The 27,286-nt window shown below is 53.3% G+C and overlaps 1 protein-coding gene across 5 annotated transcripts; it reads right to left on the reverse strand.

Annotated features, from left to right (window-relative positions):
* Positions 1–1,444: 1,444 nt before the first annotated feature.
* Positions 1,445–7,740, reverse strand: ZNF835 (zinc finger protein 835). 5 transcript variants are annotated; one of them, XM_047711676.1, is made up of 3 exons: positions 7,525–7,740; positions 6,591–6,680; positions 1,445–4,412 (listed from the first exon to the last, which is right to left on the reverse strand). In XM_047711676.1, exon 3 carries the CDS (start codon positions 4,360–4,362, stop codon positions 2,740–2,742), a length of 1,623 nt encoding a protein of 540 aa, XP_047567632.1. In that variant the 5' UTR covers positions 4,363–4,412; positions 6,591–6,680; positions 7,525–7,740; the 3' UTR covers positions 1,445–2,739. The 5 variants fall into 5 exon arrangements, with proteins under 5 accessions (XP_047567632.1, XP_047567631.1, XP_047567633.1 ...); XM_047711675.1 differs by having other exon boundaries at positions 7,502–7,740; XM_047711677.1 differs by having other exon boundaries at positions 7,433–7,740.
* Positions 7,741–27,286: the final 19,546 nt, after the last annotated feature.

Genomic DNA, 27,286 nt, shown 5'->3' on the forward strand with positions numbered 1-27,286 from the left:
TCTTCGTCTCACCATCCTCTTGCCCTCTCCACCCTGGTCGTGTTGTCGCGTCGGCCGCGACATCCGGGGCGTAGGGATGAACTGGCTGTGTCATCCCTGACTCTGAATGACTCCAGGGTTGATGCTGGTATGTACAATTATTGTCACCTGGAGCTTCTTAAGGACCTACTATGTGCTGAGGGTTGGGCCAGACAGTTTGAATTCCAGGAGGGAATGAGGACGCATGCTCTCTGATTCAGGGCTGGTGCTAAGGATGTTCACTTATTCATTAATTTACCTGGCCTATTAATGTATATCTCCTAAGGACCTACTGTGTGCTGGTGCTTGGGCTGGATGATGCCTGGGTACAGGGAGGAAGCAACTGTGTGGCCTCTGGCCTTGAATGACTCCAGGGCCAATGCTGGGATGTTAAAACTAGTCACCCAGTACTTCATAAGGATCTCCTCTGTGCTGAGGCCTGGGTGCTGTCTGGAGCACAGAGAAGACTCAAGATACCATGAGTCTTGACTCTAAGACAGGTCGGGGATTTTTCACTCATTTGTCTATTCATGTGAGATTTCCTGAGGACCTACAGCGTGCCGAGACCTGTGTAGGTAATGGCAGGGCAAAAGTAATGGCACACATCCTGTCCTCCTTGGCCCTTCACCAGCTTCCTTGTTAGGACTAAGAGCCAAGGAAGCTGATGGGGCAGGAAGACAGATGTCTTTGCATTTATGTGTCTGTGTCACTGTTTTAGCTTCCCTCCTCCTTGTACACATTAAAGATCATTTGTGTTTCTTTTCAAGGCTTGACATTATTTTTTGACAAATTACATCCCTTTTTCAAACTTTTTCAGGAAAGGAAATCTGAATATGGAATAGACACTGGATGACATCCAGAAATTAATCTTTCACCGGGTGTGACGATATTGTGGTTTTATAGAGGCTACTTTTTCTTTTCCTAAGGAGATACAAACTAAGGTATTTAGCAATAAAGTGATACCATGTCTGCAATTTACTTGAAAATAGACCAGGAAAAAAATATGGACATATTTTCATGACCCATTCTAAAAGCAAATATGTATCATAAAATATGGCAAATGCTGTTATGAAGACATTTTTGGGTATTGTGTTCATATTCTATTAAGATAGTATTCTTAAGGCATTCAAATTGGATGGGCATATGGGCATTTATTGTACCTTTTTTGTATAAATGAAAAATCTCACAAAATTATTTAATGTGGGGGGTTCGTTTTTATGCAGGAGGGGGTTTACGTTGTCCCATGATACAGGACACTTTATTGGTCAACCCTGTAAAAAAAAATTCCTAACTGAAAAATATTTTTCCCATGATTTTTTTCTTTTCTGGAGCTGAACACATCACAGAGATCAAAAGAATCATAAGTGATACCCATGAAATCTGATGCCCAAAACTTGTGAAACAGGAACACCTGTTCTCTTGTCTAATGGTACAAGGCGCTTCCAGATATAAAATAATAAGAGGTGGGAAGCTGTGTGCCGTGTGCTGCTGTACAGAAAGGTGTGCTGTGCATCTTTTTACAAATATCCACATAAACATTTGTTTCTATATGCGTAGAAGATGCTGGAAAGATACCAGAAAACTCAAGAATGGTTGCTTCTAGGGAAGGGGGGACTTGTTGGATAGAGGGGATGGAGGAAGATGGGGTAGGATTTTTTTTTTTTAATTTGCTAATTGTGGACCCAAGAAATGTGTTACCCACAGTGTAATTTTGTAGAGATCATGTGTACGGCCATAAATTACCTCGTGGAGATAGTAGGTGACTCCTGTCTTCTGTCTCATCACACCGTTGGGGAGGCCCTTCCTACACTGCCCTCAGGGTTGGCTATGATGCTCACTTTGGCTGATAGGTCTGGAGGCAAACTCGACATAATCAGAGGCAGAAAGCGGTGCTTGTGTGGGCCCACTCTCCCAAATTCCTGCTAGTGCTGGGAGCACGAAGCCAGGTCAGATGTGCCTCCTGAGGAAGACAGCGGACGTTGGCCCAGCGCAGCAGCCCTGGACAGCCAGCCCCCATCCAACCGTCTGCTGACCACAGATGTGTCAGTGAGTCCAGCCAGGGTCAACTGAGCCTGGTCCAGACCAAGGGAAACACCCCCCATGGACAGCATTAAAGGGACAAGTGCACTCGGGAGGATTGTCACACAGCAACTGCTAACCGACGCGTCCCTGCGGGGAGGGTTGTGAGCTGGGGGCAGAGAAAGCTGGAGCAGGGGAGAGTGCGTCCTCGCGCTGGAAAAGGCCGGCGTCCACTCCCTCGGGCCTGTCAAGGGAGAGGCCTCTTCTAGAACCTGTCCTCCGGCCCGTCCTCACCTGGGCAGCGCTGTTGGCGGACGCGTCTGTCCTCGTTAACACGCCCACTTCCCCAAAGGAGCTGAACCTTTTACGCAGCTAAATTTATTGAACAAATGCCGACTCGGTCACAAAACCTTCAACTAAAGGCTCGCTAGGGACGCACGGACACTTCTTTGGGTCTCCTGTCTCGGGTCACACTCCTCACTCTGAACCAGAAGGCCGCGGGGGGTGTGGCGGGGGGAGCAGTCTGCCAGACGCGGGGTCGAGTCCCGCCCGGGGACTCCCTCCGGGTGTGACCTCGGGCGGGTCCCTGCGCCTCTCCGAAGGCGGGCGGCCCAGGGAGCGGGGCGGCGCGCCCCTGAGCCGGAAGTGCGCCGTGAACGCGCGCGGGCGCGCCGCCGGGCTAGCAGGGGCGCGCGCGGCACGTCAGCTGCGGTCCGCCCGCCCGCCGGCCGCCGGGTCCGCCACCTCCCCGCCGCCATCCCGCGTCTCCTCCCGGGGGCAGCTCAGGTGTCGCGCTAGGGCCGGCAGCTGCGCGACGGTGTCGCCGCACCGGCCGCCCGAGCAGGGCTTCCTGGCGTGCGTGCGCTGGTGGCGGATGAGCGCGGAGGAGAAGCTGAAGGCCTTGCCGCAGCCGCCGCACTCGAAGGGCTTCTCCCCGGTGTGCACGATGTGGTGCTGGATCAGGTAGGAGCGGTTGCCGAAGGCCTTGCCGCACTCGGGGCACGCGTACGGCCGCTCGCCCGTGTGCGTGCGCTGGTGCAGCGTGAGCGAGGAGCCCTGGCTGAAGGCCTTGCCGCACTGCGCGCAGCGGTAGGGCCTCTCGCCCGTGTGGACCTTCTGGTGCTCGATGAGGGAGGACACGTGGCTGAAGGCCACGCCGCACTGCAGGCACCTGTAGGGCTTGGCGCCCGTGTGTGCCAGCTGGTGCTGCCGCAGGTGCGAGCGGTTGCTGAAGGCGCGGCCGCAGTCCGGGCACGCGTAGGGCCGCTCGCCCGTGTGCACGCGCTGGTGCTGGCTCAGGTGCGACACCTGCGTGAAGGCCTTGGCGCACTGCGCGCACGCGTACGGCTTCTCGCCCGTGTGGATGCGCCGGTGCTCGGCCAGCGAGGCGCTCTGGCTGAAGGGCGCGCCGCAGTCGGGGCAGGCGTACGGCTTCTCGCCCGTGTGCACGCGCCGGTGCTGCGTCAGGTGCGCGGTCTGCGAGAAGGCCTTGGCGCACTGGCCGCAGGCGTAGGGCCGCTCGGCCGTGTGCGTGCGCTGGTGGCGGATGAGCGCCGACGAGAAGCGGAAGGCCTTGGCGCACTGCGCGCACGCGAACGGCTTCTCGCCCGTGTGGATGCGCTGGTGCTCCAGCAGGGACGAGCGGTTGCGGAAGGCCTTGGCGCACTGGCCGCACGCGAACGGCCGCTCGCCCGTGTGCACGCGCCGGTGCTGGGCCAGGTGCGTGGGGCGCGCGAAGGCCTTGCCGCAGTCGGCGCAGCGGTGCGGCCGCTCGCCCGTGTGCGTGCGCCAGTGCGACGCCAGGTAGGAGCCCTGGCTGAAGGCCTTGCCGCACTCGGGGCACGCGTAGGGCCGCTCGCCCGTGTGCGTGCGCAGGTGCAGCGTCAGGTGCACGCTCTGGCTGAAGGCCTTGCCGCACTCGGCGCACGCGAACGGCCGCTCCCCGGTGTGCGTTCTTTGGTGCAGGGTGAACGCCGAGCAGTAGCTGAAGGCCTTGCCGCAGTCCCCACACTTCCACGGCTTCCCCGGGCCGCCCCCGCGCTCCTGCGCCCTGGACTCGGCCTGCTTCTGCTTCCGGTTCTTCCTCGGCGCCCCGCGCCTCTGGGGCCCGCTGTCGGTTTGGGGGGTTTGGGGACCGGGAGGGCTCGAGCCGGTTCCCGGAATCCCGCTGAGCTCATCCTGTGCCCGCACAGCTCGCCCGGTGGGCTCTTCCCCGTGGGCCACGGCCTGTTGCTTCAGGCAGCTCTCCCTGACCTGACCCTCTGGTTGCCAGGTTTCTCCCGCCTCGGAGCCCTGGGGGGCGCCCTCGAGCAAGAGTCCTTCCATCCCCGCCTCCTGAGATACTACTGCCCGTCTTCACGTGTCCGCGATGGGATCTGAAAGAAAAGAAGAAAACCAAACACGTTGGTCGTTTGTCCTGGGCTGGAAAAGGCTAAGTGCAGGGTCTCAGCCTCCACACTCCTGCCAGTTGGGGTCAGGTCGTTTTTTGTTGCCGGCCGTCCTGTGCGCCCCCCCCTCCTTGTGATTGCCAAAAGTGTCTCCAGACATTTCCAGGTGTCCCCCCAGGGTCAAAATGATCCCCGATTGAGAATCACGGACTTAACCAACTGAAAACAATTTCAAAAGGTCCTTCCAAAAATAGGACTCTGATAGCTTTTTTTTAAATAAAGATTTTATTTGAGAGAGAGACAGCACGAGTGGGGAGGAGAGGGAGAAGCAAGCTCCAACATGAGCAAGGAGCCTGAGGCAGGACTTAATCTCAGTACCCTGGGATCACGACCTGAGCTGAAGGCAGAGGCTTTTTTTTTTTTTTTTTAAAGATTTTATTTATTTATTTGACAGAGAGAGATCACAAGTAGACGGAGAGGCAGGCAGAGAGAGAGAGAGAGGGAAGCAGGCTTCTTGCTGAGCAGAGAGCCCGATGTGGGACTCGATCCCAGGACCCTGGGATCACGACCTGAGCTGAAGGCAGAGGCTTAACTGACTGAGCCACCCAGGTGCCCCCTGACAGCCCTTAAATCTTTGCAACTTGGTGCTACAGGCTAGAAGGTGTCCGGCCACCTCACCAAATTCATAGATTAAAGCCTGAAGTGATGGTGTCTGCGGGAGGGGCCTTTGGGAGATAATGAGGCCCCTCCATGATGGGATCAGTGTCCTTATAAGAGGAAGAGAGACCAGAGCTCCCTCCACCTCGTGAGGGCACAGCGAGGAGGAGACCACCTCCAAGCCAGAAAGAGGGTTCTCACCAGAACCCCAACCTGGCTGACACCCTAACCCTGGCTTCCAGCCTCTAGAACTGTGAGGAGATGGTTGTCGAAGACACTGAGTCTGTAGTACTTGGTTATGTCTGTCGGAGCTGAGCGTTTTCTTTGCTGGAGAAAAATCATACCCAGAGAGACAGGGAGCTCCCAAACTCCATGCATAACAGACTGGTGGTGGGAGCGGGCACTGGAGAAACCTCTGGTATTTTTGAGGAAAGCTGAAGACACACATTCCCTGTAGCCCAATCATTACATTTTCTGGAATGTGAGCTTCTCTTGCTCCCATGTGTACCTGGAGGCCTAAGATCCTGTGTGACAGCCAGATACCAGAAAACCGTGCAGCTGTCCATGGACAGGGACAGTCCGAGGGACAGGGGTATATTCATACAGGGGAGTACCTCAGAGCATGAGCACGGCCGCCCATCAGCTGCCGCACCAGTTCAGAACCTTAGATACACGGTGTTGGTGAGAAAGTAAGATGCAGAGAATTTATCAGGTGCGATGCTATTTAGGTTACAAACAGGCAGACTCAACCATCTGTTTTTTAGGGATTGTGAACATGGGGCAAAGGTTCACTGTGCCACCCTGAATGGCGCCTGGCAGCATTGCCTGTGAACACCACCTGGGAACACGGACTCTGCTTTTTCCCAAGAGCCCTGGGGTTCGAGGGCACGGGAATGTGGCCATCTTGGCTGCACTGTTACAGTGGTGATACCTGGCACCTGTTGAACACAGAGCTATGTGCCCGCGTCCTTTAAGCTCCTGCCACGTGTTCGCTCACTGCTCCTCAGTCATGTTCCCAGAAGGGGCAGTGCCCACACCTGGGCCACCTGACTCCAGAGCTTTTCCTTGATGCTCTCGCCTGCCTTGGGCTCCTACTGCTCCAACGATGGGCCTCCCCCTGTCCTACAACATCCCAGGCGCGCTCCTGACTCAGGGCCTTTGCCCAGGCCTCAGGGAGAAGACTTCTGAGTGCAGACCCAGAAGTGAAGGAGCGAGCGTTCTGGGCCACAAGTGCAGCAGGGGCAAAGGTCTGAGCAGGACCATGGCTGGGGTGACAGAGGAAAAGCAAAGGTGCTGTGTGTGTGTGTGTGTGTGTGTTTGTGTGTGTGTGTAGCAGAAGAACTGAGGCAGATAGCAGGGGAGCTTAGGTGTGTGGGGGTGAGGGTCAGACCAAGCAGGATCTTGTGTGCAGTGGTGAGAACCAGCCCCAGTTCTGGTGCTGTCTCCGCAGGCAGCCCTCAGGCCAGAGTCAGGCCCAGCTTTGTCCCCAGAGAGGGCAGGGGTACCCACCTTGTGGTCTTGGGAGCATCGGGTCCTGTCCACGTCCCTCAGCTTGTGACCCCTGCTCTGGCCACCCTCACCGGTGGGTCTAGTCAGCACCTGCGAGAGAGAAGTGGGAGCTGTGAAGGAAGATGCTGGGGCAGAGGGCATGTGGGTGCAGGGCGGGGTAGTCCTGGCCCGGGCACGCAGGCAGACAGGCAACCAGAGGCGAGACACAGACATACCCACAGGCAGGCACACACGGAGTCACACAGAATCACACGTGCTGCCCTGTTCACACAGGCAGTGTGCACTGGGACACCACACACAGTGACATACCCAGACGCACAGTCACACATGTGCAGCGTCTGGCCCATGTGCAGAAACACAGCGACCCGGGCTTGCACGGCATCTCCTATGCACCCTGTGACCCCTGCACAGATCGCCCCTCCCGGTCCAGGTGAGGGACGCAGAAGAACGCAGGCACACTCAGGCTGGCAGACATGCCCCTCGGAAAACACTGTGGACAGCAGCACACCCAGATACACGTGGAATCACACACTGCACACCCAGAAGAGGTTCCACACGTGGGCACACATGGGCACGGGTCTCCGAGGGCCGACATCTGCTCAGTTACGCAGGCTGCTCCCCCTTTATGGGGCACCTGCCGGCAGATCAGTGACGTGGGGCGGGGGAAGGGCTCACATGCAGAGTTGCACCCACAGTTACACACCTGCAGGGGTTCAGCCGAGAGGGTCACCCTCACGCAAACGGACGGGCTCACACCTGCACGGCTCACACCTGCACGAGCACGCAGGTGCAAACACGGCAGCACGAGGGACGGACTCATACAAAGTTCTGGAGTGACGCACATGCACACCGCCGTGGGAGTCACGAACGTCCAGAGACACAGCGACAAGCACACCCGCGCGCACACCCACCCGCGCACGCGCACACCGCACACCAATGCCTCGCCTCCCAGCGCCAGCTCCGAAGGCCGTGGAGGGATCCCCCTGAGCTCGTGGGTTCGGGTCAGGTTCTCCTTGGTCTCCAGCCGTCGCGGACCCCAGTAGCCCCTGGCCCCGCGGTGGCTCGGACAGTCCGGCTGTACCGGTCACGCCCGCGACCACCCGGATGGGCCGGAGCACCGGGCCGAGGCGGAGTGCGCGTGCGCGGCGGGACAACGGGGACCCTTGTGCCACTCCTGAGAACTACAATTCCCAGAAGGCGCCGCTCCGGGGCCGGAAGCTCCCCCGCCCTGCGGACGGAGGGACGGGCGGAGGGCTCGGTGGGGGGCGGGACTCTTCCTCCTCAGGGGCGGGGCGGCCCGCGGCTGCGCGGGGAACCCACTGAGGATCAGAGACGCCAAGTCCGCGGACGCCTGCCGACCAGCGCCGCGAGGGCGAGGGCGGGAGCGGGCGCTCAGCACCCGCGGGCCGCGGCGGTCGGAGTTCGACCTCGTTCCGCTCCGGAGCAGAGCGGGCGGCTGGGCGAGCGGACGCGCCCCATCGCGTGCGCCCCGGGCCGCGCGTGTTCGCAGGCGCTCCCCGGGAGGAAGCTGTGCGGGCCGCCCGTGTCCCCCATCCTGCTGGAAGCTCCTGGCCCTGCCGCGCGAAGGGCCGCCCGGCGTCCTGCCCGCCTCCCGGGGCGCCCCGACCGTGCGTCAAGATCCAAGGATCGTGGTCTTAAGACCCCGACGGCTGTTTTTTCTGGTTTAGTTTTATATTTGAGGATTTAAAAAGACTTCTCACGTGTTCTCCGAGCCGTGCGAAGAGCTCAGAAGTCCGCGGCGGTTGTTGTTTTTACCACTAATGAGCTAATTTTCACGTGCAGGGACGAACCCTTCTGCCCGCGGACATCGTGGGGAGAAACGCTTTACTGCGCTGCTTCCATCATGCTGTGGGTCGGGAAGGCAGGCAGGGCGCAGAGGGGTCCTCCGCCCCGCTCCGCAAGGGCTTTCGTCCGAGGCAGCCCAGACGGCGGCGGCTGCCCCGCTGGTTCTTTTAGGACCATCCGTCTGGGGCCTGGGTTCCTGCCCAGGTGGTGTCCTGGGGGCTGGCCAGACATCTCGGTGTGGCTGGCGTGGGCTTCCTCGCAGCACCGTGGGCGCAGAGCGGGAGAAATTCTTAGGGTGGTTCAGGGCTCTAATAGGAGTAATATAAATCCGGGAGCAGGCCCCGGAGCGAGGGACTGTTTGTTACACAGTGACTTGGTGGCTGCAGCTGGCTGAGGCAGAGGCCCGGCCCAGAGGGGAAGCTGAGGAGGAAGGTCATTCAGTTTCTTGTGGGTCACACTAAGGACGCTTCCTGAGGGAAGCTGGAAGTCACTGTTGTGCTTTTTTTTCTTTTAAAGCTGGAAGAGTCTGTGTTTATGTTGACACGTGTCCCTGCCTGGTGGGGGGGCTGGGTTCTATTCAACCAGTTCTTTGGGTGGTCCTTTCCCGAGCCTCAGATCATTACTCTAAGTGCTCCCGGCAGGCGGGGGTGGGGGGGCTGGCTCGTGGGTCTCCGACTTCTCTCTCTCTCCTGCTCTATCCTGTTCAAGACTCTGTCCCCTCAGCCCTCGCCCCCTGGTCTTCCTGGACATGCAGCTCCCTCTCTTCAGCTCAGGGGGTCTCCATGGCTCTGCCTGGTTCCTCCCCTGCACCAGGACCTGGAAACTCTCTGAAGACGGGAAGTGGGGGCGATCTAGGGCTCCTCTGGTTCATCTCCTGCAAGTGCCAGTAATCACCATCCTTCGTAGTCTGATGTCCACAGCCTTAAAAACCACTATGTTTTGCCCCTTTTATGGTTGTTTCTGAGAGAGGAGACCTGGTCCCTTTTATTCCATCTTGGCCAGAAGCAGGACTCCCTAATTAAAGTTCGTAATTAAAATTTGCCTCATTTTTTATAGAAAACAATGGCAAGTGCGGCTTTACCAAAGAGAATCAGAAATGGTCTGCGTTGCCGCTAAGAGGAATGTTAATGCTTTTTCTCTGGTGGAAGACAGTGGCGGTTTCACTACAGTGATATGTTAGCTTCGTGCGTGAGTGTTTAGGGACCCTTGTCCACCCTTGCTGAAATCTTGAGAGGGGATGTTTTCTTCAAAAAAGGACAATGGGGCGCCTGGGCGGCTCAGTCAGTTAAGCGTCTGCCTTCAGCTCAGGTTATGATCTCAGGGTCCTGGGACTGAGTCCCGCATCAGGCTCCCTGCTCAGCGGAGAGCCTGCCTCTCCCTCTACCTGCCACTCCCGCAGCTTGTGCTCTCTTGCTGTGTCTCTCTCTCTGACAAATAAATAAATGAACTCTTTTTTAAAAAAAGGACAGTGAAACAGCTTATACATTCTTTTCCTTTAAATATGATCGGTAAAACTGTTTTCTTTACAAAGCTACATTGAACTGTTATGGGCTAAATTGTGCCCCATCCCCCAAGAAAAGAAAGATGCCTGGGAGTCCAAACCCCCAGTATCTCAGAACAAGACCTTAGTTAGACTCGCGATCTTTATCCTTAGCAGAAGTAATCAAGTCAAATGAGGTCCTTAGGGCAGGGCCTTCATCCAGCATGACGGGTGTCCTTGTAAGAAGGGGACGCTTGAACACGTAGGCAGATGCGCATGGCGGGGGCGGGGGATCAGACCCAGCTGTCAGCCACCTCCTGCAGATGTCTGCACAGAAACACCTGAATGGGCGTCTCATTCTGTCCCAGGGACTGGAGCCTGGCCAGGCGCCCGCGTGGGCCTGAGCATCGCAGGAGTCTGGAGGCGAGATCGGAAGGATGAGGGTGTGCTGGGAGAGGGACAGAAGTGAATGTGAGCTCTCAGTGTAATTACAGAAATCACCAGCAAGTCTTCTCTCCAAAAAGAGGGAAAGGAAAGAGGCCACATGTGAGCTGTGCTAAATAGAATTGCGATCTGCTGTTACCTCCAAGGACACGCGTCCTCTTTTCTCAAAGTACCGTGTTGATCACTTGGTGGCGCTGTGGCCTCACAGACAGAAGGAAAAAAAATCTGCTCAAACAAAGCCTTGCCCTTGAAAAATAGGGGAAAACAGGATTCCAGTGGGCGGCCTGAGCCAGGGATGGGCCGGCTTGGGGCTCTCTGCACCACCCCCTTCCCCGGGAAATGCAGTTTTAGGTCCCTGTCCCCAGGGAAACTACTGGCACCATGGGCTCCTGGGAGTACAGGGCATGACATTTTGGTGGAGCAAAAAGGCATGTGATAGGTTGCTGTCCCCTCACCTCTCCAGGGCCTGGCTGGGTCGGCGGGAGGGTGGGGGATATAAAGGTGTCCCAACAGCAGTCCAGGAGTGTCACTGGCTCAGCCCAGCCTGGCGTGACCTTGTCTTTGCCCCTAGCAGGGCTGGTGTGACCTTATCAGAAAGCCCCCCGCCCCCCTCCCTAGCTTGCTCCATGCAGGCCCCAGTTTCCAGCCTTGACTTCACTGGCTTCTGCTGAGTGCTCCCCCCCACCCCCCCAGGGCCAGCGATTTGCCCCCCTTATGCCTGCCTCCCTATGTGGGTGAAGGGTGAGCTCCCCAGGCATGAAATCCTCCATAGCGGTTCGCACTGCTCTCTTTACAATTACATTCCCGTCTGTCCTGTTTTATCTCATTAAAAATATGCTGGCCAGGCTGAATGGGCTTAATTACACCACCACTAACACAGACTGTCCCCTTTAGAGACAACTGAAAAACGCTGTGTCTGTGGAGGAGCTCGACTTTGGTACCTTGGCCCCTGGCTAAGCCGTAACAGCTGTGTGGCCGGGTTGAGCTGTGTCCGCTCTCGTGCCTTAGTTTTTCCTGTGTGTAAAATGGGGATGATGCTGGGAATGGCCCCCACCTCTTATGAGTGTGGCGCCATTGAAAGCAGAATAGTGGGTACCCTGGCCCAGGAGAAGGGCCGTGTAAGAGCCACAGGGATGATGATGGTGATGATGGAGCCTAACCAGCTTGGTCAGATCAGTTTTGGCCCCTGGACTACAGTATTTAATGTTGAAAAACCACTGATGCATTAAGACTCAATTTCTTCATTGGTGAAGTGGAGACAAAAAAATGTACGTCCTCCATAAGGCTGTTGAGAGAATTATAGAGGTGATTCATTCATTTGACAAATTATCTATGTATCATCTATTTATCTATCTGTCCACCCATCCACCCATCCATCCATCCATCTCTCCTTCCATCCATCTACCCCCCCATCTACCCACCCACCCATCTACCCGTCTACTCATGTATCTATCTCTCTATCATCTATCTATCATCTATATTTTTAGTATCTTCTGGGTGCTAGAAACTGCTCTAGTCACTGGGGATACAGCTACTAACAAAATAAAAATGCACGTCCCCCCTGGGGCTTCCATTCTGTTGGTAGGAGACAGACTCTTACCCAGTGAATAAGTGCATTACCGAATATGCTAGAAATTGATAATGCCATGAAAGAAAAGGCAGCCTAGAGGTAGGAGGGGCTGACTTTGGTTGGATGTTTTGGTTATAAATGCTTTCTTTAGGGCGCCTGGGTGGCTTAGTTGGTTAGGCAGCTGCCTTCTGCTCAGGTCGTGATCCTGGAGTCCCGGGATCGAGTCCCACATCAGTACCTGCTCGGCAGGGAGTCTGTTTCTCCCACTGACCTCTCCCCCCTCACGCTCTCTCTCACTGTCATTCTCTTTCTAATAAGTAAACGAAATCTTAAAAAAAAGTTCTTCAGAGAATGCCACACTAAGCAGGTGTTGATTAGGCAAAGATACAAGCAGATAAAGATAAAAAAAAATTTTTTAGAGATTTTATTTATTTATTTGACAGAGATCACAAGTAGGCAGAGAGGCAGGCAGAGAGAGAGGAGGAAGCAGGCTCCCCACCAAGCAGAGAGCCCGATGCGGGACTCAATCCCAGCACCCTGAGATCATGACCTGAGCTGAAGGCAGAGGCTTAACCCACTGAGCCACCCAGGCGCCCGAGAAGAATGTTTTTGAGAGAAGATACAGCAGGGGCAGAATAGCTGAGCTGGGAATATCCAGTCCTGGGCGGATTGGCACGGAGCCCACAGTGTGCTTCAAGTGGAGTGGACAAGGTCTACCGTTGGCGATCCAGTGGGGCTGGGGCCATGCAGGGCTTCCCAGACCATGCTAAAATCTTGCCTTCACTCTGAGTGTGGTGTGGAGTCAGTGGAGGGTTTTAAGAAGAGTAGCTATGATGCCATTGACATTTTAACAGAATGACTTTGTAGAGATGACAGTCGAGGTAGAGAGGAAAGTAGCAGGTGACAGGCATGGGGGAGGGGAGAGTAACCCACGTGTGGATGAAGGTGGCTTAGACAGGGATGACAGTGATGGAGATCCTAAAGAGGTGTTCTTTTTTTTTTTTTTTTTTTTAAGATTTTATTTATTTGATAGAGATAGAGCACAAGCAGGGGGAGCAGCAGAGGGAGAGGGAGAAGCAGACTCCCCGATGAGCAGGGAGCCGATGTGGGACTTGATCCCAGGACCTGAGCTGAAGGCAGCCGCCTAACTGACTAAGCCACCAGGTGCCCAAGAGGTGTTCTGATTGCCACTATTTTGGAAGAGAAAAGCCAGCAGGATTGGCTTACAACTTATAAGTCCAAAACAATGGCAAGCACGACACCAAAGTTTTCAACACCGAGTGACAAACCACCAAGTCACTGTTTAGTTGAGATGCCAGAACATGTGGGAGAGCAGGTAGGGTGGAATGCCTTCGGATCTCTTCCGTGGGTACGCGCCATTCGAGTTCTCGTTTAGGCACCATCTGGAAGTTTCCAGAAGGTAGTTAAATGCGGGAGTCTGGGCTTCGTGGGGGAGGACTGGAACAGCTGTGACTCTGAGAATGAAGCATTCTGAAAAATAAGAAGGAGGAAAGTTTTAGGGAGGAAAGTGTTAATGACCGTGTAAGGAGAGGCTTCTGGATGGTTTCCCATTGGGTTCTACAGCTTGCTTAAGGCCCCACTAAGAACGGTGTTGCTAGTGTTGTCTGTCAATTCTAGTTGTCTGGAGAACTTTCACTTTTTAAAAATTCGATTTTTGCCAGTTTTAATGAAATATAAATGACATATAACATTTTACTTATGTATTTATTTTTAGACAGTCCACAAACCCTCATTGAGATGAGGAAACAGGATTTTTCATTCCAGATCTTCCCTAAGACTTTTTATTAATGTGCTTCTTCAAAACCTTCCCCGTGAATTTTTTTTCTTCGTCTTATGGTACATTCTCATAGTAGAGAATCCGACACGATAGGAAATGGTAAAACAGATCCACAGGCCTTGGACAGGCCTCCTGTAGGATCCTGTCTCCCATTAAAATGCATCACATCAGGGTGCCTGGGGGGCTCAGTCAATAAACATTTGCCTTCAGCTCAGGTTATGATCCCAGGGTCCTGGGATCGAGTCCTGATATAGGACTCCCTCTTCAGCAAGGAGTCTGTTTCTCTCTCCCTCTGTCTGTCCCCTCACTCACACACACTCTCTCTCTCTCAAATAACATCCTTTTTTAAAAAAAAGTTTTATTTATTTGACAGAGAGAGATCACAAGTAGGCAGAGAGGCAGACAGAGAGAGGAGGAAGCAGGCTCCCTGCTGAGCAGAAAGCTCGATGTGGGGCTCGAACCCAGGACCTGGGATCATGACCTGAGCCGAAGGCAGCGGCTTAACCCACTGAGCCACCCAGGCGCCCTCAAATAACATCTTTAAGAAAGTGTTCATTTATTTTAATCTCGCTTTTTCAAAAAGGTCAAAGCTGATACATATTTTTTTAACATTTCACTTTAAAGATAGACATAGGGGAGAGCAAAGGGGGAGAGAAGGAGGCTCAGGGACATACGCATTTTTAAAACTATTCGTTTTAGGGGACGCCTGGGTGGCTCAGTTGGTTAAGCAGCTGCCTTCGGCTCAGGTCATGATCCCAGCGTCCTGGGATCGAGTCCCACATCGGGCTCCTTGCTCGTCAGGGAACCTGCTTCTCCCTCTGCCTCTGCCTGCCATTCTGTCTGCCTGTGCTCGCTCTCTCTCCTCTCTCTCTCTGACAAATAAATAAAATCTTTAAAAAAAAAAAAACAACAAAAAAAACTATTCGTTTTAGGACTGTCACGCAAGGTCCCACAGACTGAGTGGCTTACGCAGCAGAACTGTGCCCCTCAGAGTCTGGGACCACGGTGTGGGGGGTCCGTGCTCCCTCCGCAGATGCTCGTCGGCCTCCCTTCTAGCTTCCGGTGCTCCTGGACCTGTGGCAGTGTGACTCCAGTGTTCACACATCCTTCCTCCGGTGTGTGTCTGTGTCCAGATTTCTCCTTTTGTACGGGTCCCGTTCATGCTGAAAGCCCACCCTGATGATCTCAGCTTAATCATTTTGATAATCTGCAGAGACCCTGTGTTTCTAGATAAGGTCGCCTATACAGGGACTGGGGGGTCAGCATTTTACATAACCCTTTTGGGGGGTGGACATGATTCAAGGCAGAGCAGCAAAGAAGGGGTTCGCCCAGCCACCTTCAGCTGCGTGAAGGAGAGGACAGAGAAGGCAGGGAGCTGTTCTCAAGTGTGGGTGAGTGGACTTTTGCAGGAGGAGAGAGGGAAGGTACAGAGGGATAGGACCCTGGGTTGTGCTTGAGGAGTTTGTGGTGTAGATAGGCCGTGAATTTACCCCAGTGGTGAGGGGAAGCGAGAGAGGAGGACAATGAGGAACAATAGAAAAGCAGAAGGACCAATGCATTTTAGGCACCAGTGAGGTCAAGGCATTACTGGGATCGTGTCATAGAGAGGAGAGCTCACCCCAGTGGAGGGAGTGACCTGGGAAGGAGCGCTAAGGTGGTTTACAGGACAAGGTTACTGGAAGGAGGAGATCGGGACTCAAGAAGATCAGGGTATTGAGGCATCACTCACCTTACAGTGATTTTCTTACAGTCTTACATTACCTAATAATGGCACAAGTGTGCAGGTTGGGCACTGCACGACTTCTTCAACCTGGGAATTGGACAATTCCACTGTCATCTCCTGTTCCACCTTGACTTTCACACAGTGCTTACTTTAAGTTTCTAACAGCCACCACTGTCAAACCAGCTCTCAAGGATCTGCCCTCAGGGGAAGGCATGCAGAGAGATGTTGCAAATGTGAGCCACGGGAGTAGACAGTTGCTGTGTAAAATATCGAGAGGGCCATTTTTCTTTTGTCATTAAGTTTCCCACAATAGTCAGTGGCTGGCTGATTTTGAAACAGCGTTTGGTGAAAACACTGGCTTTGTCTGGTGAGGCTCTGTGAATGTTAACTCCTTCTGAGGCTCAATGCTGCCGCTCCTGCGATCAGCCCCCGACTGGTTGCCATGCCTGCAGCTTCGCCTCCTGCAGAAAATCAGGACGGAGTGTCCGGAAGGGGGAGGGGGAGGGACCATTGTCATGGGAACCTGCAGCCCTGAGCCCCACTCGGTCAGAAAATGGGATTCAGGCTCTGAGAAAAGGAAGATACACGGGATTTCTTTCTTTCTTTTAAGATTTTATTTATTTATTTGACAGAGATGACAAGTAGGCAGAGAGGCAGGCAGAGAGAGAGGAGGAAGCAGGTCCCCGCTGAGCTGGAGGACCCCAGGACCATGACCTGAGCCGAAGGCAGAGGCTTGACCCACTGAGTCACCCAGCCGCCCATGGGGATTTATTTCTTGGCTCGAGGTAGACCTCCGCCCCCTCCCTGGAGATTCCTAACTCTCCAGGCAGCGGGGCCTGTGAGGCGAGCTCCCCAACAGACCTCTCCCCCGGGCCCCTACCTCGCTGATTCCCAGGGGGCCACTGCCACCTGAGACCGCGTAGACCCAGCTCTCTGCGTCCGTGATCTCCCTGCACAGATGCAAGAGGCAGGGCTCAGAGCAGCTGATGTCCTTGGATGGGGACTCCCACGGTCAGTGTCACCTCCTTCAGGCGTTTCCATCCCCACCTGGAAGGCCACAGACCCTCTCCCTTGTCTCCTGTCTCCCCAGCACCCTTCAGTCCCATTCGCATCTCCGCTGGGCGGCGAGGAGAAACCCAGAAGACTGAATCAGTTAAGGCACTCCCTTCCCCCAGCTAAACACCCGCCTCAACCAGGGACCCCGTGTTCCCTCAGAATGAAACCCAGATTTTCCCTTGGTCTGCTGGGTCCTGTGGAGAGCATCGTGCTTGGTCTGCTGGGTCCTGTGGAGAGCATCGTGGTCTTACTAATTTTATCTCCACCTTGGTTGCTAGGCTGTAGCCATGCTGGCCTCTGTGCCTCCAAAGAACAAACCCCAGGACCTTTACATATGCTGTTCCCTCGACACTGCCTCACCTGGGTCTCCATGGGGCTCCATCCTTTCTCCTTTCAGAGGTCACCTCCTCAGGGAAGCCCCCAGCACTGCCCTCCCCAGAGACCGTCCACACACCTCCCCTGCCTTACTCCCATCACGATGCTGATGCTCCCGTTATCCCCACACTTATTTATTGCTTCCCACCACTGGAATGGGCGCTCCTTGGCGTGTGGTAGAAAGAACAGAGCTAAGGGTCTTGTTTTCCGCCGGTGCCAGGCTTGTCCTGGAGAATGTAAACGTCTGAAGAACAAAAGTAACCATAAGTGATTTCTTGCCCCAAAAAGCAATACAATATTCTGTTGGTTTTGCTGCCTTTGTCAGGGAAATGGGAACCACGGGGCAGGGCGATGAGAGTCAGAGCTTTGAGGCCAGGAGAGCCGGTGTGCGGCTTTTCTGTTCATCTGCGTGAGCACTTTGGTCAGCTGGAATTTGGGGGCGGGTCTCGGTGGGGGTGACGGCCCACATCCAGACCGCAGGGCACAGAGGATTTCGTGAGGATGCGTATTTCTGTATTTCTGATCCTGCGTCACCCGGGGACGGTCGCTCCCGGGGCCAGCCCAGGCCTAGAGTTAGTGGACGAGAGGCAGAGAGCACGTCGCTGTGTGCCCACCCGCCAATCCCGAGCCCAGGCCCGCCCGCCGCGGGCTCCCTCAGGCTCTCCTGGGTGCGCCCACAGCCACCCTGCTGCCCACCCCAGTGCTTTCCCACGTGACCCTCACTTTTTGGGAAAGTAGCACCGTTTTAATGACCGTCATTACCAGTTCTGCTTACCTGTTGTGTGTAAAACTCTGACTCCTGCGTCATCACTTGCATTTTGTGCAAGCCCAAGGGAGCCCAGATGCCTCTCTTCATGGTGTGTGCATGTGGGGTGGGAGGCCTTGGAGGGGGTTTGGAGATCACTCCATGCACAGCCACGCTGTGGTCTTGACCCCCTTCCCTGACCATCTTTGCTTTAGTATGACGTGAGTCAAACCACAAAGCCCAAGCCAGAGGACAGAGAAGGAAGCCAGGTCTGGGTTGTCTGGTCCCCCCAATGTTCAGAGACAGGTTGGGGTGTGGATGGGGGAGACCTGGGCTCAGGGCCAGACAGGAGGGAGCCCTGTCCTCTGTCGAATGCAGACCCTCGGAGGCCGGGGGCTGCTCGGGGGCGGTGGCTGGCCCTCTGCAGGTGTGTCCAGGCAGATGGGGGGGGCGGTGAGGCCCAGCCTGTGCCACTCACCCGGCTGAGTCCACGTGGGGGGCTGCGGGACCCTGCCCAAGCCCTGCTGCACCTGGCTTTGCACCATGAAGGTCACCAGGGAAGCGGACTTAGAAAACCACAGGAAAACTCCACCCAAATATAACAGGGGCGGTGTAAAGGCATCTGGTTTATTTTCTCTGCTCTAGTTTGAGGGAGTGCCTCAGCGGTCCTCGGTTCCCGTGTGGTCGGCAGGTGGCAGTCTGGAATCACGGGAAAGTACACAGGCTCCTTTCAGAAAAGACTTGGTTTATTGGAGAAAAACAGAGAGAGCTTGTGGGATTGGGAGGGGGTGGTGTGAGCGGTGGCGGGGTGGGGGAGCAGAGGGACAGAGGGGGAGGGACAGGCCGATTGGCAGACCAGGGTGGTGGGTGGGGCATGGGGGTGGGGTGAAGCAGGTGGGGGAGGAGGCTTGGCTGGATCCCACAACCCTGGGATCCTGACCAGGGCGCAAGGCAAATGTTCAACCCACTGAGCCACCCAGGCCCCCCCGGAAGCTCCGTTTTGATGTTTGGTGCATACGAGCATTTGTGGTAACGTCTCAGGGTTTCCTTTGCATTTTCCCGAGTGTTAACAAACGTGCGGGTTTTTTCACTTAGGGAATGTCCGTTCAATAGTCCCTTTCTGACGTGCTACTTTCAGTTTCTTCCCCAGCATTTTCTACTCAAGTTTTTTTTTCCTCTCTTTTCAACAGGAGTCACTTTCTTTCTTTCTTTCTTTTTTTGTTCGTCACGCTCAGCCAACATGCAGTACGTCATTAGTTTTTGACGTAGTGTTCCATGATTCCTTAGTTGCATATAATACCCGGTGCTCACCCCAACACCTGCCCTTCCTAATGCCCATCACCCTGTTAGCCCATCCCCTACCCTCCCTCTGCTCTGAAACCCTCAGTTTGTTTTCCAGAGTCCAGAGTCTCTCATGGTTCGTCTCCTTCTCTGACTTGCCCCCCTTTGGATTTCCCTCCCTTCCCCTACGACCCTCCGTGCTATTGCTAATGTTTCACGTATGAGTGACACCGTATGATCATTGTCTTTCTCTGCCTGCCTTACCTCACTTAACAAAATCCCCTCCAGTCCCGTCCCATGTCGATGCAGATGGTGGGTGTCCATCCTTCCTGATGGCTGAGGAATATTCCTTTGTACATATGGACCACATCTTCTTTATCCATTCGTCTCTTGAAGGACATCTCAGCTCTTTCCATAGTTTGGCTATGGTGGACATTGCTGCTATGAACATTGGGGTGCACATGCCCCTTCTTTACATCTGTATTTTTGGGATAAATCCCTAGTACTGCAATTGCAGGTTCGTAGGGTAGCTCTATTTTCAACTTTCTGAGGAACCTCCATGCTGTTTTCCAGAGTGGCCGCACCAGCTTGCATTCCCACCGGCAGTGTAGGAGGTTCCCCTTTCTCCGCATCCTCGCCAACACATGTTGTTTCCTGACTTGTTAATTTTAGCCATTCTGACTGGTGTGAGGTGGGATCTCATTGTGGTTTTGATTTGTATTTCCCTGATGCTGAGTGATGTGGAGCAGTTTCTCATGTGTCTGTTGGCCATCTGGATGTCTCCTTTGCAGTAATGTCTGTTCATGTCCTCTGCCCATTTCTTGATTGGATTATTTGTTCTTTGGGTCTTGAGTTTGGTAAGTTCCTTATAGATATAGATATAGCCCTTTATCTAATATGTCGTTTACAAATATCTTCTCCCATTCTGTCAGTTGTCTTTTGTTTTTTGTGGTTTTTTTTTTAAAAGATTATTTATTTATTTATTTATTTGACAGAGAGAGATCACAAGTAGACAGAGAGGCAGGCAGAGAGAGAGAGAGAGAGAGGGAAGCAGGCTCCCTGCTGAGCAGAGAGCCCGATACGGGACTCGATCCCAGGACCCTGAGATCATGACCTGAGCCGAAGGCAGCGGCTTAACCCACTGAGCCACCCAGGCGCCCCTGTCTTTTGGTTTTGTTGACTCTTTCCTTTGCTGTCCAGAAGCTTTTGATCTTTTTTTTTTTTTTTTAAGATTTATTTATTTATTTATTTAACAGAGAGAGAGAGAGAGATCACAAGCAGGCAGAGAGAGAGGGGAAGCAGGCTCCCCGCTGAGGAGACAGCCCGATGCGGGGCTCGATCCCAGGACCCTGAGACCATGACCTGAGCCGAAAGCAGAGGCTTAACCCACTGAGCCACCCAGGCATCCCTCTTCCTTTGTTTTTCCTCAGTGTCCTTTTCTCCCCGAAAGTTAAACAAAGGTGTATGTGTTGGTCAGCATCTTCACTCTCTTTGTGAGTTCACTGGTCAGTTTTCCCTCCTCGTTGCTCATTTCCGTAGCGTGGAGATGAGCATGGCTTCGGATTTGGCTCGTCCCTTCATACTCGCACGTAAAAACTTCAGATTCGGGTGTCCAGTTTCTCGCACATGCATGCGCACACTCATCACCACACACTTGTGGGACGTAGACTGAGGCGGCACCAAGTTCATAAACTAACATCGGTCAAAAAGAAAACCTATAATTATGGATCACCCAAATTTATAACATGCGCCCATCTGTGTAGTTCCTGTTTCTGGATGCTTTTTTCATTTGTTGATAAAAATGTATATTCGTTAGGTGCGCAGAGGGGTGGTTGGATGGGCTCGGACGCAGTGAGAAGACTCAGGACAGTCCAGCCACCCAGTTGCTGTTGTGTGTGTGAGGCGAGCGCCCGAGCGCTCTCTGCAAGCCTCTGGTACCCGACACAGTGTTAGCAGGTGCAGTCGGCTGCTCCGGAGGTGTCCGGACTGTTTTACCCAGTGTAAGTGCAGCTTGGTCCCCGCCGACCAGCCCCTCCCCATTCCCTCTCTGGCCGCCACCGTTCACCTCTCTGCTTCTGAGCACTCAGCTGTTTCCGACCCACATGGGAGTGAGATCATGCAATCTGTTATTTTTTTTTTAAAGATTTTTATTTATTTATTTGACAGAGATCACAAGTAGGCAGAGAGGCAGGCAGAGAGAGAGAAAGAGAGAGAGGAGGAAGCAGGCTCCCTGCGGAGCAGAGAGCCTGACGCGGGGCTCGATCCCAGGACCCTGGGATCATGACCTGAGCTGAAGGCAGAGGCTTTAACCCATTGAGCCACCCAGGTGCCCCTGTTGTTTTTTTTCAAGATTGTTTATTTATTTATGAGAGAGAGAGAGCGCACAAGCAGGGGGAGCAGTGGGCAGAGGGAGAAGCAGGCTTCCTGCTGAGCAAGGAACCCCCTGCAGGACTCAGTTCCAGAACCCTGGGATCATGATCCGAGTCGAAGGCAGACACTTGAGCGAATGAGCCCCCCAGGCATCTGGAGATCATCTGTCTTTTTTGGGAAAGCTTTGCCTTTGTTCCTTTGGGGCCAACACACCAACCAAAAAAACCTACTTTCTACAGAAAGGGGTTTTGAAAGTCAGTGATAGGCTCCACTCCCCTCATTGTCTAGGCAGACCAAAGGCCAGAGGATAACACTGTGTCTCATGTGTCTCAAGGTCACAAGTAGGCCTGACCAGACCTGACCAGCCACACTGAGAAATCTGTGGGATATAGGACTTTCAGTCATAAAATCGGGACAGTCTTGGGAACACAGGCCTGGGTTGGTCACCCTACAAGCTGGAGAGGCCTTGGATTTGTCTGGCCAGTGCTCGTTTTGTCTGTGTTCACGCACGATTACGGGCTGGTCTTGTTTCTGCTGCGCCGCTTGGTGGTCGCAGAGCGGCCTTGTCTGCCCAGCGGGTCCCGTCACTGCGGGCTTCTCCCCGCCCACCCATGAGCCCTTTCTTGGGCCACGACAGCTGCGGTTCCTCCGTCCACCTCACACACGAGGAATGGGACTCTCAGGAAGGCCCCAGAGCCCATCCACAGCGTGGCTGGGATGACCCCCGCACACCCAGACCCTGGGTCTCCCATCTGCAGTCCCCTGCCCTCCCCCAGCAGCCCAGATTCTGGAGGGAGGCAGCGACCCCTCATGCCAAACTTTTCCTCTGTCGGCTCTGAGAGCTCCATGGGGGTTGTTTTTCCAACATCCCAGTCCAGCCTTTGCAAGCAAGCGTCCCCAGGTGGTGCCGGGAGCCTTCAGAGACCGCTGGGGTGTAGTTGGGGTAGAAACGACTGACGTGGGCGCCTGGGTGGCTCAGTGGGTTAAGCCACTGCCTTCGGCTCAGGTCATGATCTCAGTGTCCTGGGATCGAGCCCCGCATCGGGCTCTCTGCTCAGCAGGGAGCCTGCTTCCTCCTCTCTCTCTCTCTCTCTCTCTCTCTGCCTGCCTCTCTGCCTACTTGTGATCTCTGTCTGTCAAATAAATAAATAAAATCTTAAAAAAAAAAAAAAAAAAAAGAAACGACTGACGTGACTGACATCACTCACCTCTCTCCACTTGTCCGGTCCTCCCCCTGCCTTGGCTCCACCTGTCCCTGCTGGGCTTTCCGGAAACAATGCAGGAGACCAAAAAAAAAAAGGACAGAGGGAGGGAGATGGGATGTTCTTATTCTCAGGGCTCCTGCTTGGGAAGGTACAGGGGACCAGGATGTTGTACACGGACTCCTTGGAATGATCTTCTTGTTCTCCCCAAAGTGTGAGACAGCCTGATTCCTGTTTGTGTGCGTCTCTTCATGCAAGGAAAGACTGAAGTTGGCGGGTTAGATGCTGCTGGAACCAGGTGTGTGGCTGGATGTGGGAGAAGCGTGGGAAGAGGAGGCTTCACCGGATACAGCTCCGTCTGTCCATCTGCCCATCTGCCCATCCATCCATCCACCCACCCATCCATCCACCCATCCATCCATCCGCCCATCCATCTGCCCATCCATCCGTCCTACTCCCTCTGCCTGGCTTGCCGTTCCCTCCCCTTCCTGGCCATGCTAATCAGGGCCCCTTTCCTCCCAGTGCTCTCCCATCATTTCTTTAGGAAGCATTTTTATCCCCTCATGAGGAAAGGATCCCTTGCCCTCGGTCAGAAACTCAAGTTCCTACAAGCGTGAGGCGGGTGCTCTAGCGCCCCTAACTGTGCTCCTTTGTCTTAAGTTCAGACGTGTCCTTTCTCTTCTTCACATGACAGTTCAATTTCGGTGTCGGTCGAAGGAGGAGATCAAGGTATGCAGTGTATTTTCTTCCCCACTAAAAAACAAAGGTAGCTACTGTTCTCTCCTTCGAGATGCATACCCAGGTGTTCCCGATACGATGGCTGCCGCCACCAAACTCACCTCCACACTTTCAGTTTAACAATATATTAGAAATCAATCAATCAATCAATCTATCTATCAGTTCACATAGTTTCCTTATTCTTTTCACTCCTGCACAGTATTCTTGTCATAGATGGGCCACAATTTCTCTACCCCGTCCGTGTTTCTAGATACTGAGATGGTTTTCCATCTTCTGGAATACAATCTAGCATTTATGTTTTTAAACATGATTTTGAGGGGTGCCTGCCTGGCTCAGTTGGAAGAGAGTGCAGCTCAATCTCGGGGTGGTGAGTTCGAGCACCACATTGGGTGTGGAGATGACTTAAATGAATAAATGAATAAACTTTAAAAAAATTTTTTTTTTTTACTTGTTAGAGAGAGAGGGAGAGAGAACGTGGGAGCACAGGCAGAGTGTCAGGCAGAGGCAGAGGGAGAAGCAGGCTCCCTGCCGAGCAAGGAGCCCGATGTGGGACTCGATCCCAGAATCCTGGGATCATGACCTGAGCCGAAGGCAGCTGCTTAACCAACTGAGCCACCCAGGCGTCCCAAACTTTAAAAATTTTTATCTTATTTTTTAATTTTTAAAAATTATGTTATGTTAGTCACTATACAGTACATCATTAGTTTCTGATGTAGTGTTCCATGATTCATTGTTTGTGTATAACACCCAGTGCTCCCTGCAATCCATGCCCTCCTGAATACCCATCACCAGGCTCACCCACCCACCCCCCCAAAAAGCCTCAGTTAGTTTCTCAGAGTCCACAGTCTCTCATGGTTTGTCACCCCCTCCGATTTCCCACAACTCACTTCTCCTCTCCATCTCCCCATGTCCTCCGTGTTATTCCTTATGCTCCACAAATAAGTGAAACCATATGAGAATTGACTCTCTCTGCTGGACTTATTTCACTCAGCATAATCTCCTCCAGTCCCGTCCATGTTGATACAAAAGTTGGGGATTCATCCTTTCTGATGGAGGAATCATACTCCATAGTGTATATGGACCACATCTTCCTTATCCATTCGTCCATTGAAGGGCATCTTGGTTCTTTCCACAGTTTGTCTATTTTGGACATTGCTGCTATGAACACTGGGGTACACATGGTCTTTCTTTTCACTACATCTCTATCTTTGGGGTGAATACCCAATAGTGCAATTGCAGGGTCATAGGGAAGCTCTATTTTTAATTTCTTAAGGGATCTCCACACTGTTTTCCAAAGTGGCTGCACCAACTTGCATTCCCACCAACAGTGTAAGAGGGTTCCCCTTTCTCCACAGCCTCTCCAACACATGTTGTTTCCTGTCTTGCTGATTTTGGCCATTCAAACTGGTGTAATGTGATATCTCAATGTGGTTTTGATTTGAATCTCCCTGATGGCTAATGATGATGAACATTTTTTCATGTGTCTGTTAGCCATTTGTATGTCTTCTTTGGAGAAGTGTCTGTTCTTGTCTTGTGCCCATTTTTGACATGGTTATCTGTTTTGTGTGTGTTGAGTTTAAGGAGTTCTTTACAGATCTTGGATATCAGCCCTTTGTCTGTACTGTCATTTGCAAATATCTTCTCCAATTCCATGGGTTGCCTCTTTGTTTTTTTGATTGTTTCCTTTGCTGTGCAGAAGCTTTTGATCTTGATGAAGTCCCAAGGGTTCATTTTTGCTTTTGTTTCCTTTGTCTTTGGAGATGTATCTTGAAAGAATTTGCTGTGGCCGATGTCGAAGAGGTTACTGCCTATGTTCTCCTCCAAGATTCTGATGGATTCCTGCCTCGTGTTGAGGTCTTTTATCCATTCCGAGTTTATCTTTGTGTATGGTGTCAGAGAATGGTCGAGTTTCATTCTTCTATACATAGAGGAATGTCCAATTTTCCCAGCACTATTTATTGAAGAAACTGTCTTTTTTCCACAGGATATTTTTTCCTGCTTTGTTGAAGATTATTTGACCATAGAGTTGAGGGTCTGTATCTGAACTCTCTACTCTGTTCCACTGGTCTGTGTGTCTGTCTTTGTGCCAGTACCATGCCGTCTTGGTGATCACAGCTTTGTAGTAAAGCCTGAAATCAGGCAACATGATGCCCCCAGCTTTGTTTCTCTTTTTCAACATTTCCTTGGCAATTTGGGGTCTTTTCTGGTTCCATACAAATTTAGGATTGTTTGTTTCAGCACTTCGAAAAATGCTGATGGTATTTTGATCGGGATGGCATTGAAAGTATAGATTTCTCTGGAAACTTGAAAAAATTTTTTAAAATCTGTTTGAAAATAATCCTATTGATCTCAGTTTGCACATGCAGTCTGTCAGCAGGATAAACTCCTAGAGGTTGCGAAACTTGGGGAAGGACATGCAGATACAGTTTTTCAGGGAAGGGAGTATGGTGGGCAGGAACAGAGCATGGTCCCAGCACTTAGCACACTTGTGTTACTTTTCAAATTTTTCTTTAGTCTATCAACTCCTTGAGCTCAGGCCTCGTTTTTTGTTTTTGTTTTTTCATTCCCCACTAATTTCATTGCTTGAGGTCGAGTCTGGGCTAGTTAGAAGCTGCTCAGAGGTGCTTGTTGAATGAATGAATGAATGCATTAAAGAAACAATGAGTGAATCCGTCCATAAATGGACTCATGAGTCAAAGGCCTGGTTATAAATGGAGGAATGAAGGAGCCCACTAAGCGATATGTAATAGAGTCAGCCAAGGAACAACCCAGTCCCTTCCATGATCCACCAGTCCCCCAGTTGGTGGCTCCATATTAGAGGGCCCATGAGTGCTTCTGAGTGGTGGTCTGTGTTCAGCCAACATTGCTCAGCAAGGACCACAGCAGCGCTAGGGTGAAGGGCCCATCGCAGTGCCCAGGAATGCGTGATGGTGCCTTCAAAGAGCCCAGCCGTGTTTCTAAGGAGCTGCCGGTTTCTGAACCACCTCTCAAGGTCATCACATTTTCCCACCCAGCCAGAGCTCGGGAAGGAGACGGAGGCCAGAACAGCAGAGAGGAGACCTACTTCGTGCTGCTCGGGCTCTCCCGGTGCCCATGGGCTCCGACCGTCTTCTTCTGCCTGCTCATCCTGACCTGCATTGTCACCGTTTTCAGGAATGGCCTCATCCTGCTCCTGCTCTCCCACGGTCCCCGGCTCCACACGTCCATGTCCTTCTTCCTCAGCAGCCTGTCCCTCGTGGGCGTGTGCTTCACCATGTCCCGCATGCCCCAGATGCTCGCCAACTGCTCGCTGACTCTTCCCATCGTCTCGCTTGCACACTGCTTGGCCCCAATGGCCGTGGGGCCCTCTCTGAGTGTTGTGGAGTGTCTCCTGCTGGCCGCCATGGCCTGTGATAGCTGTGTGGCCATCATGGACCCCTGGCGCTACTCTTTGCACATGGGGCCCCGACTTTGCAGCCTGTTGGCCGGGACCTGTGGACAGCGGTGTTCCTGCTGACCATGGTCCCTGTGCTGGCTGTGCCCTTGGAGTTCTGTGGCCACCAGGTCATCAGTCACTTCTCGTGTGAACTCCTGGCCCTGCTCCAGCTGGCCTGCTCTCACCAACTATTTTGTGAGGCGCTCACAGTGCATACCGGTGCCCTGATCCTGCTGTGGCCTCCTACAGAAGGCTCCGTGGCGCACTGCAGAGAGCCACGGCCAGGACTTCTCCATGTGTGGGTCTCACTTTGCTCTTCTGCGATCAGAAGAGCAGCCACAGCGAGGTGTGGGTCTCGCCTTGCTCTTCTGTGGCCATCCCCCCATACATGGCGCTTCAGGAGAAGGTCACCCATGACCGAGACAAGGTCATCTCCACGTGCTGTGGCATCCTCACCCCCACGGTAGACCCTGTCATTGGCAGCCTGCGGAATAAGGACAGGAAGGGCGTGTTCAGGAGGCTCTTGGGGAGAAACACTGACTTCTGAGATGCGGGGCCGAGGAGGGGGAAAGAAATTTCTATTTTGGATGGCCTGCTCTGCGCTGTAAACTGTCAGTTCCTCCTTTGCAGCCCTTCTACGGTTTATTACAAACACACACACACACTCACACTCACACACACACACACACACCT

Source organism: Lutra lutra, chromosome 17, assembly GCF_902655055.1.
Source record: "Lutra lutra chromosome 17, mLutLut1.2, whole genome shotgun sequence".
Taxonomy (NCBI): Eukaryota; Metazoa; Chordata; class Mammalia; order Carnivora; family Mustelidae; genus Lutra; species Lutra lutra.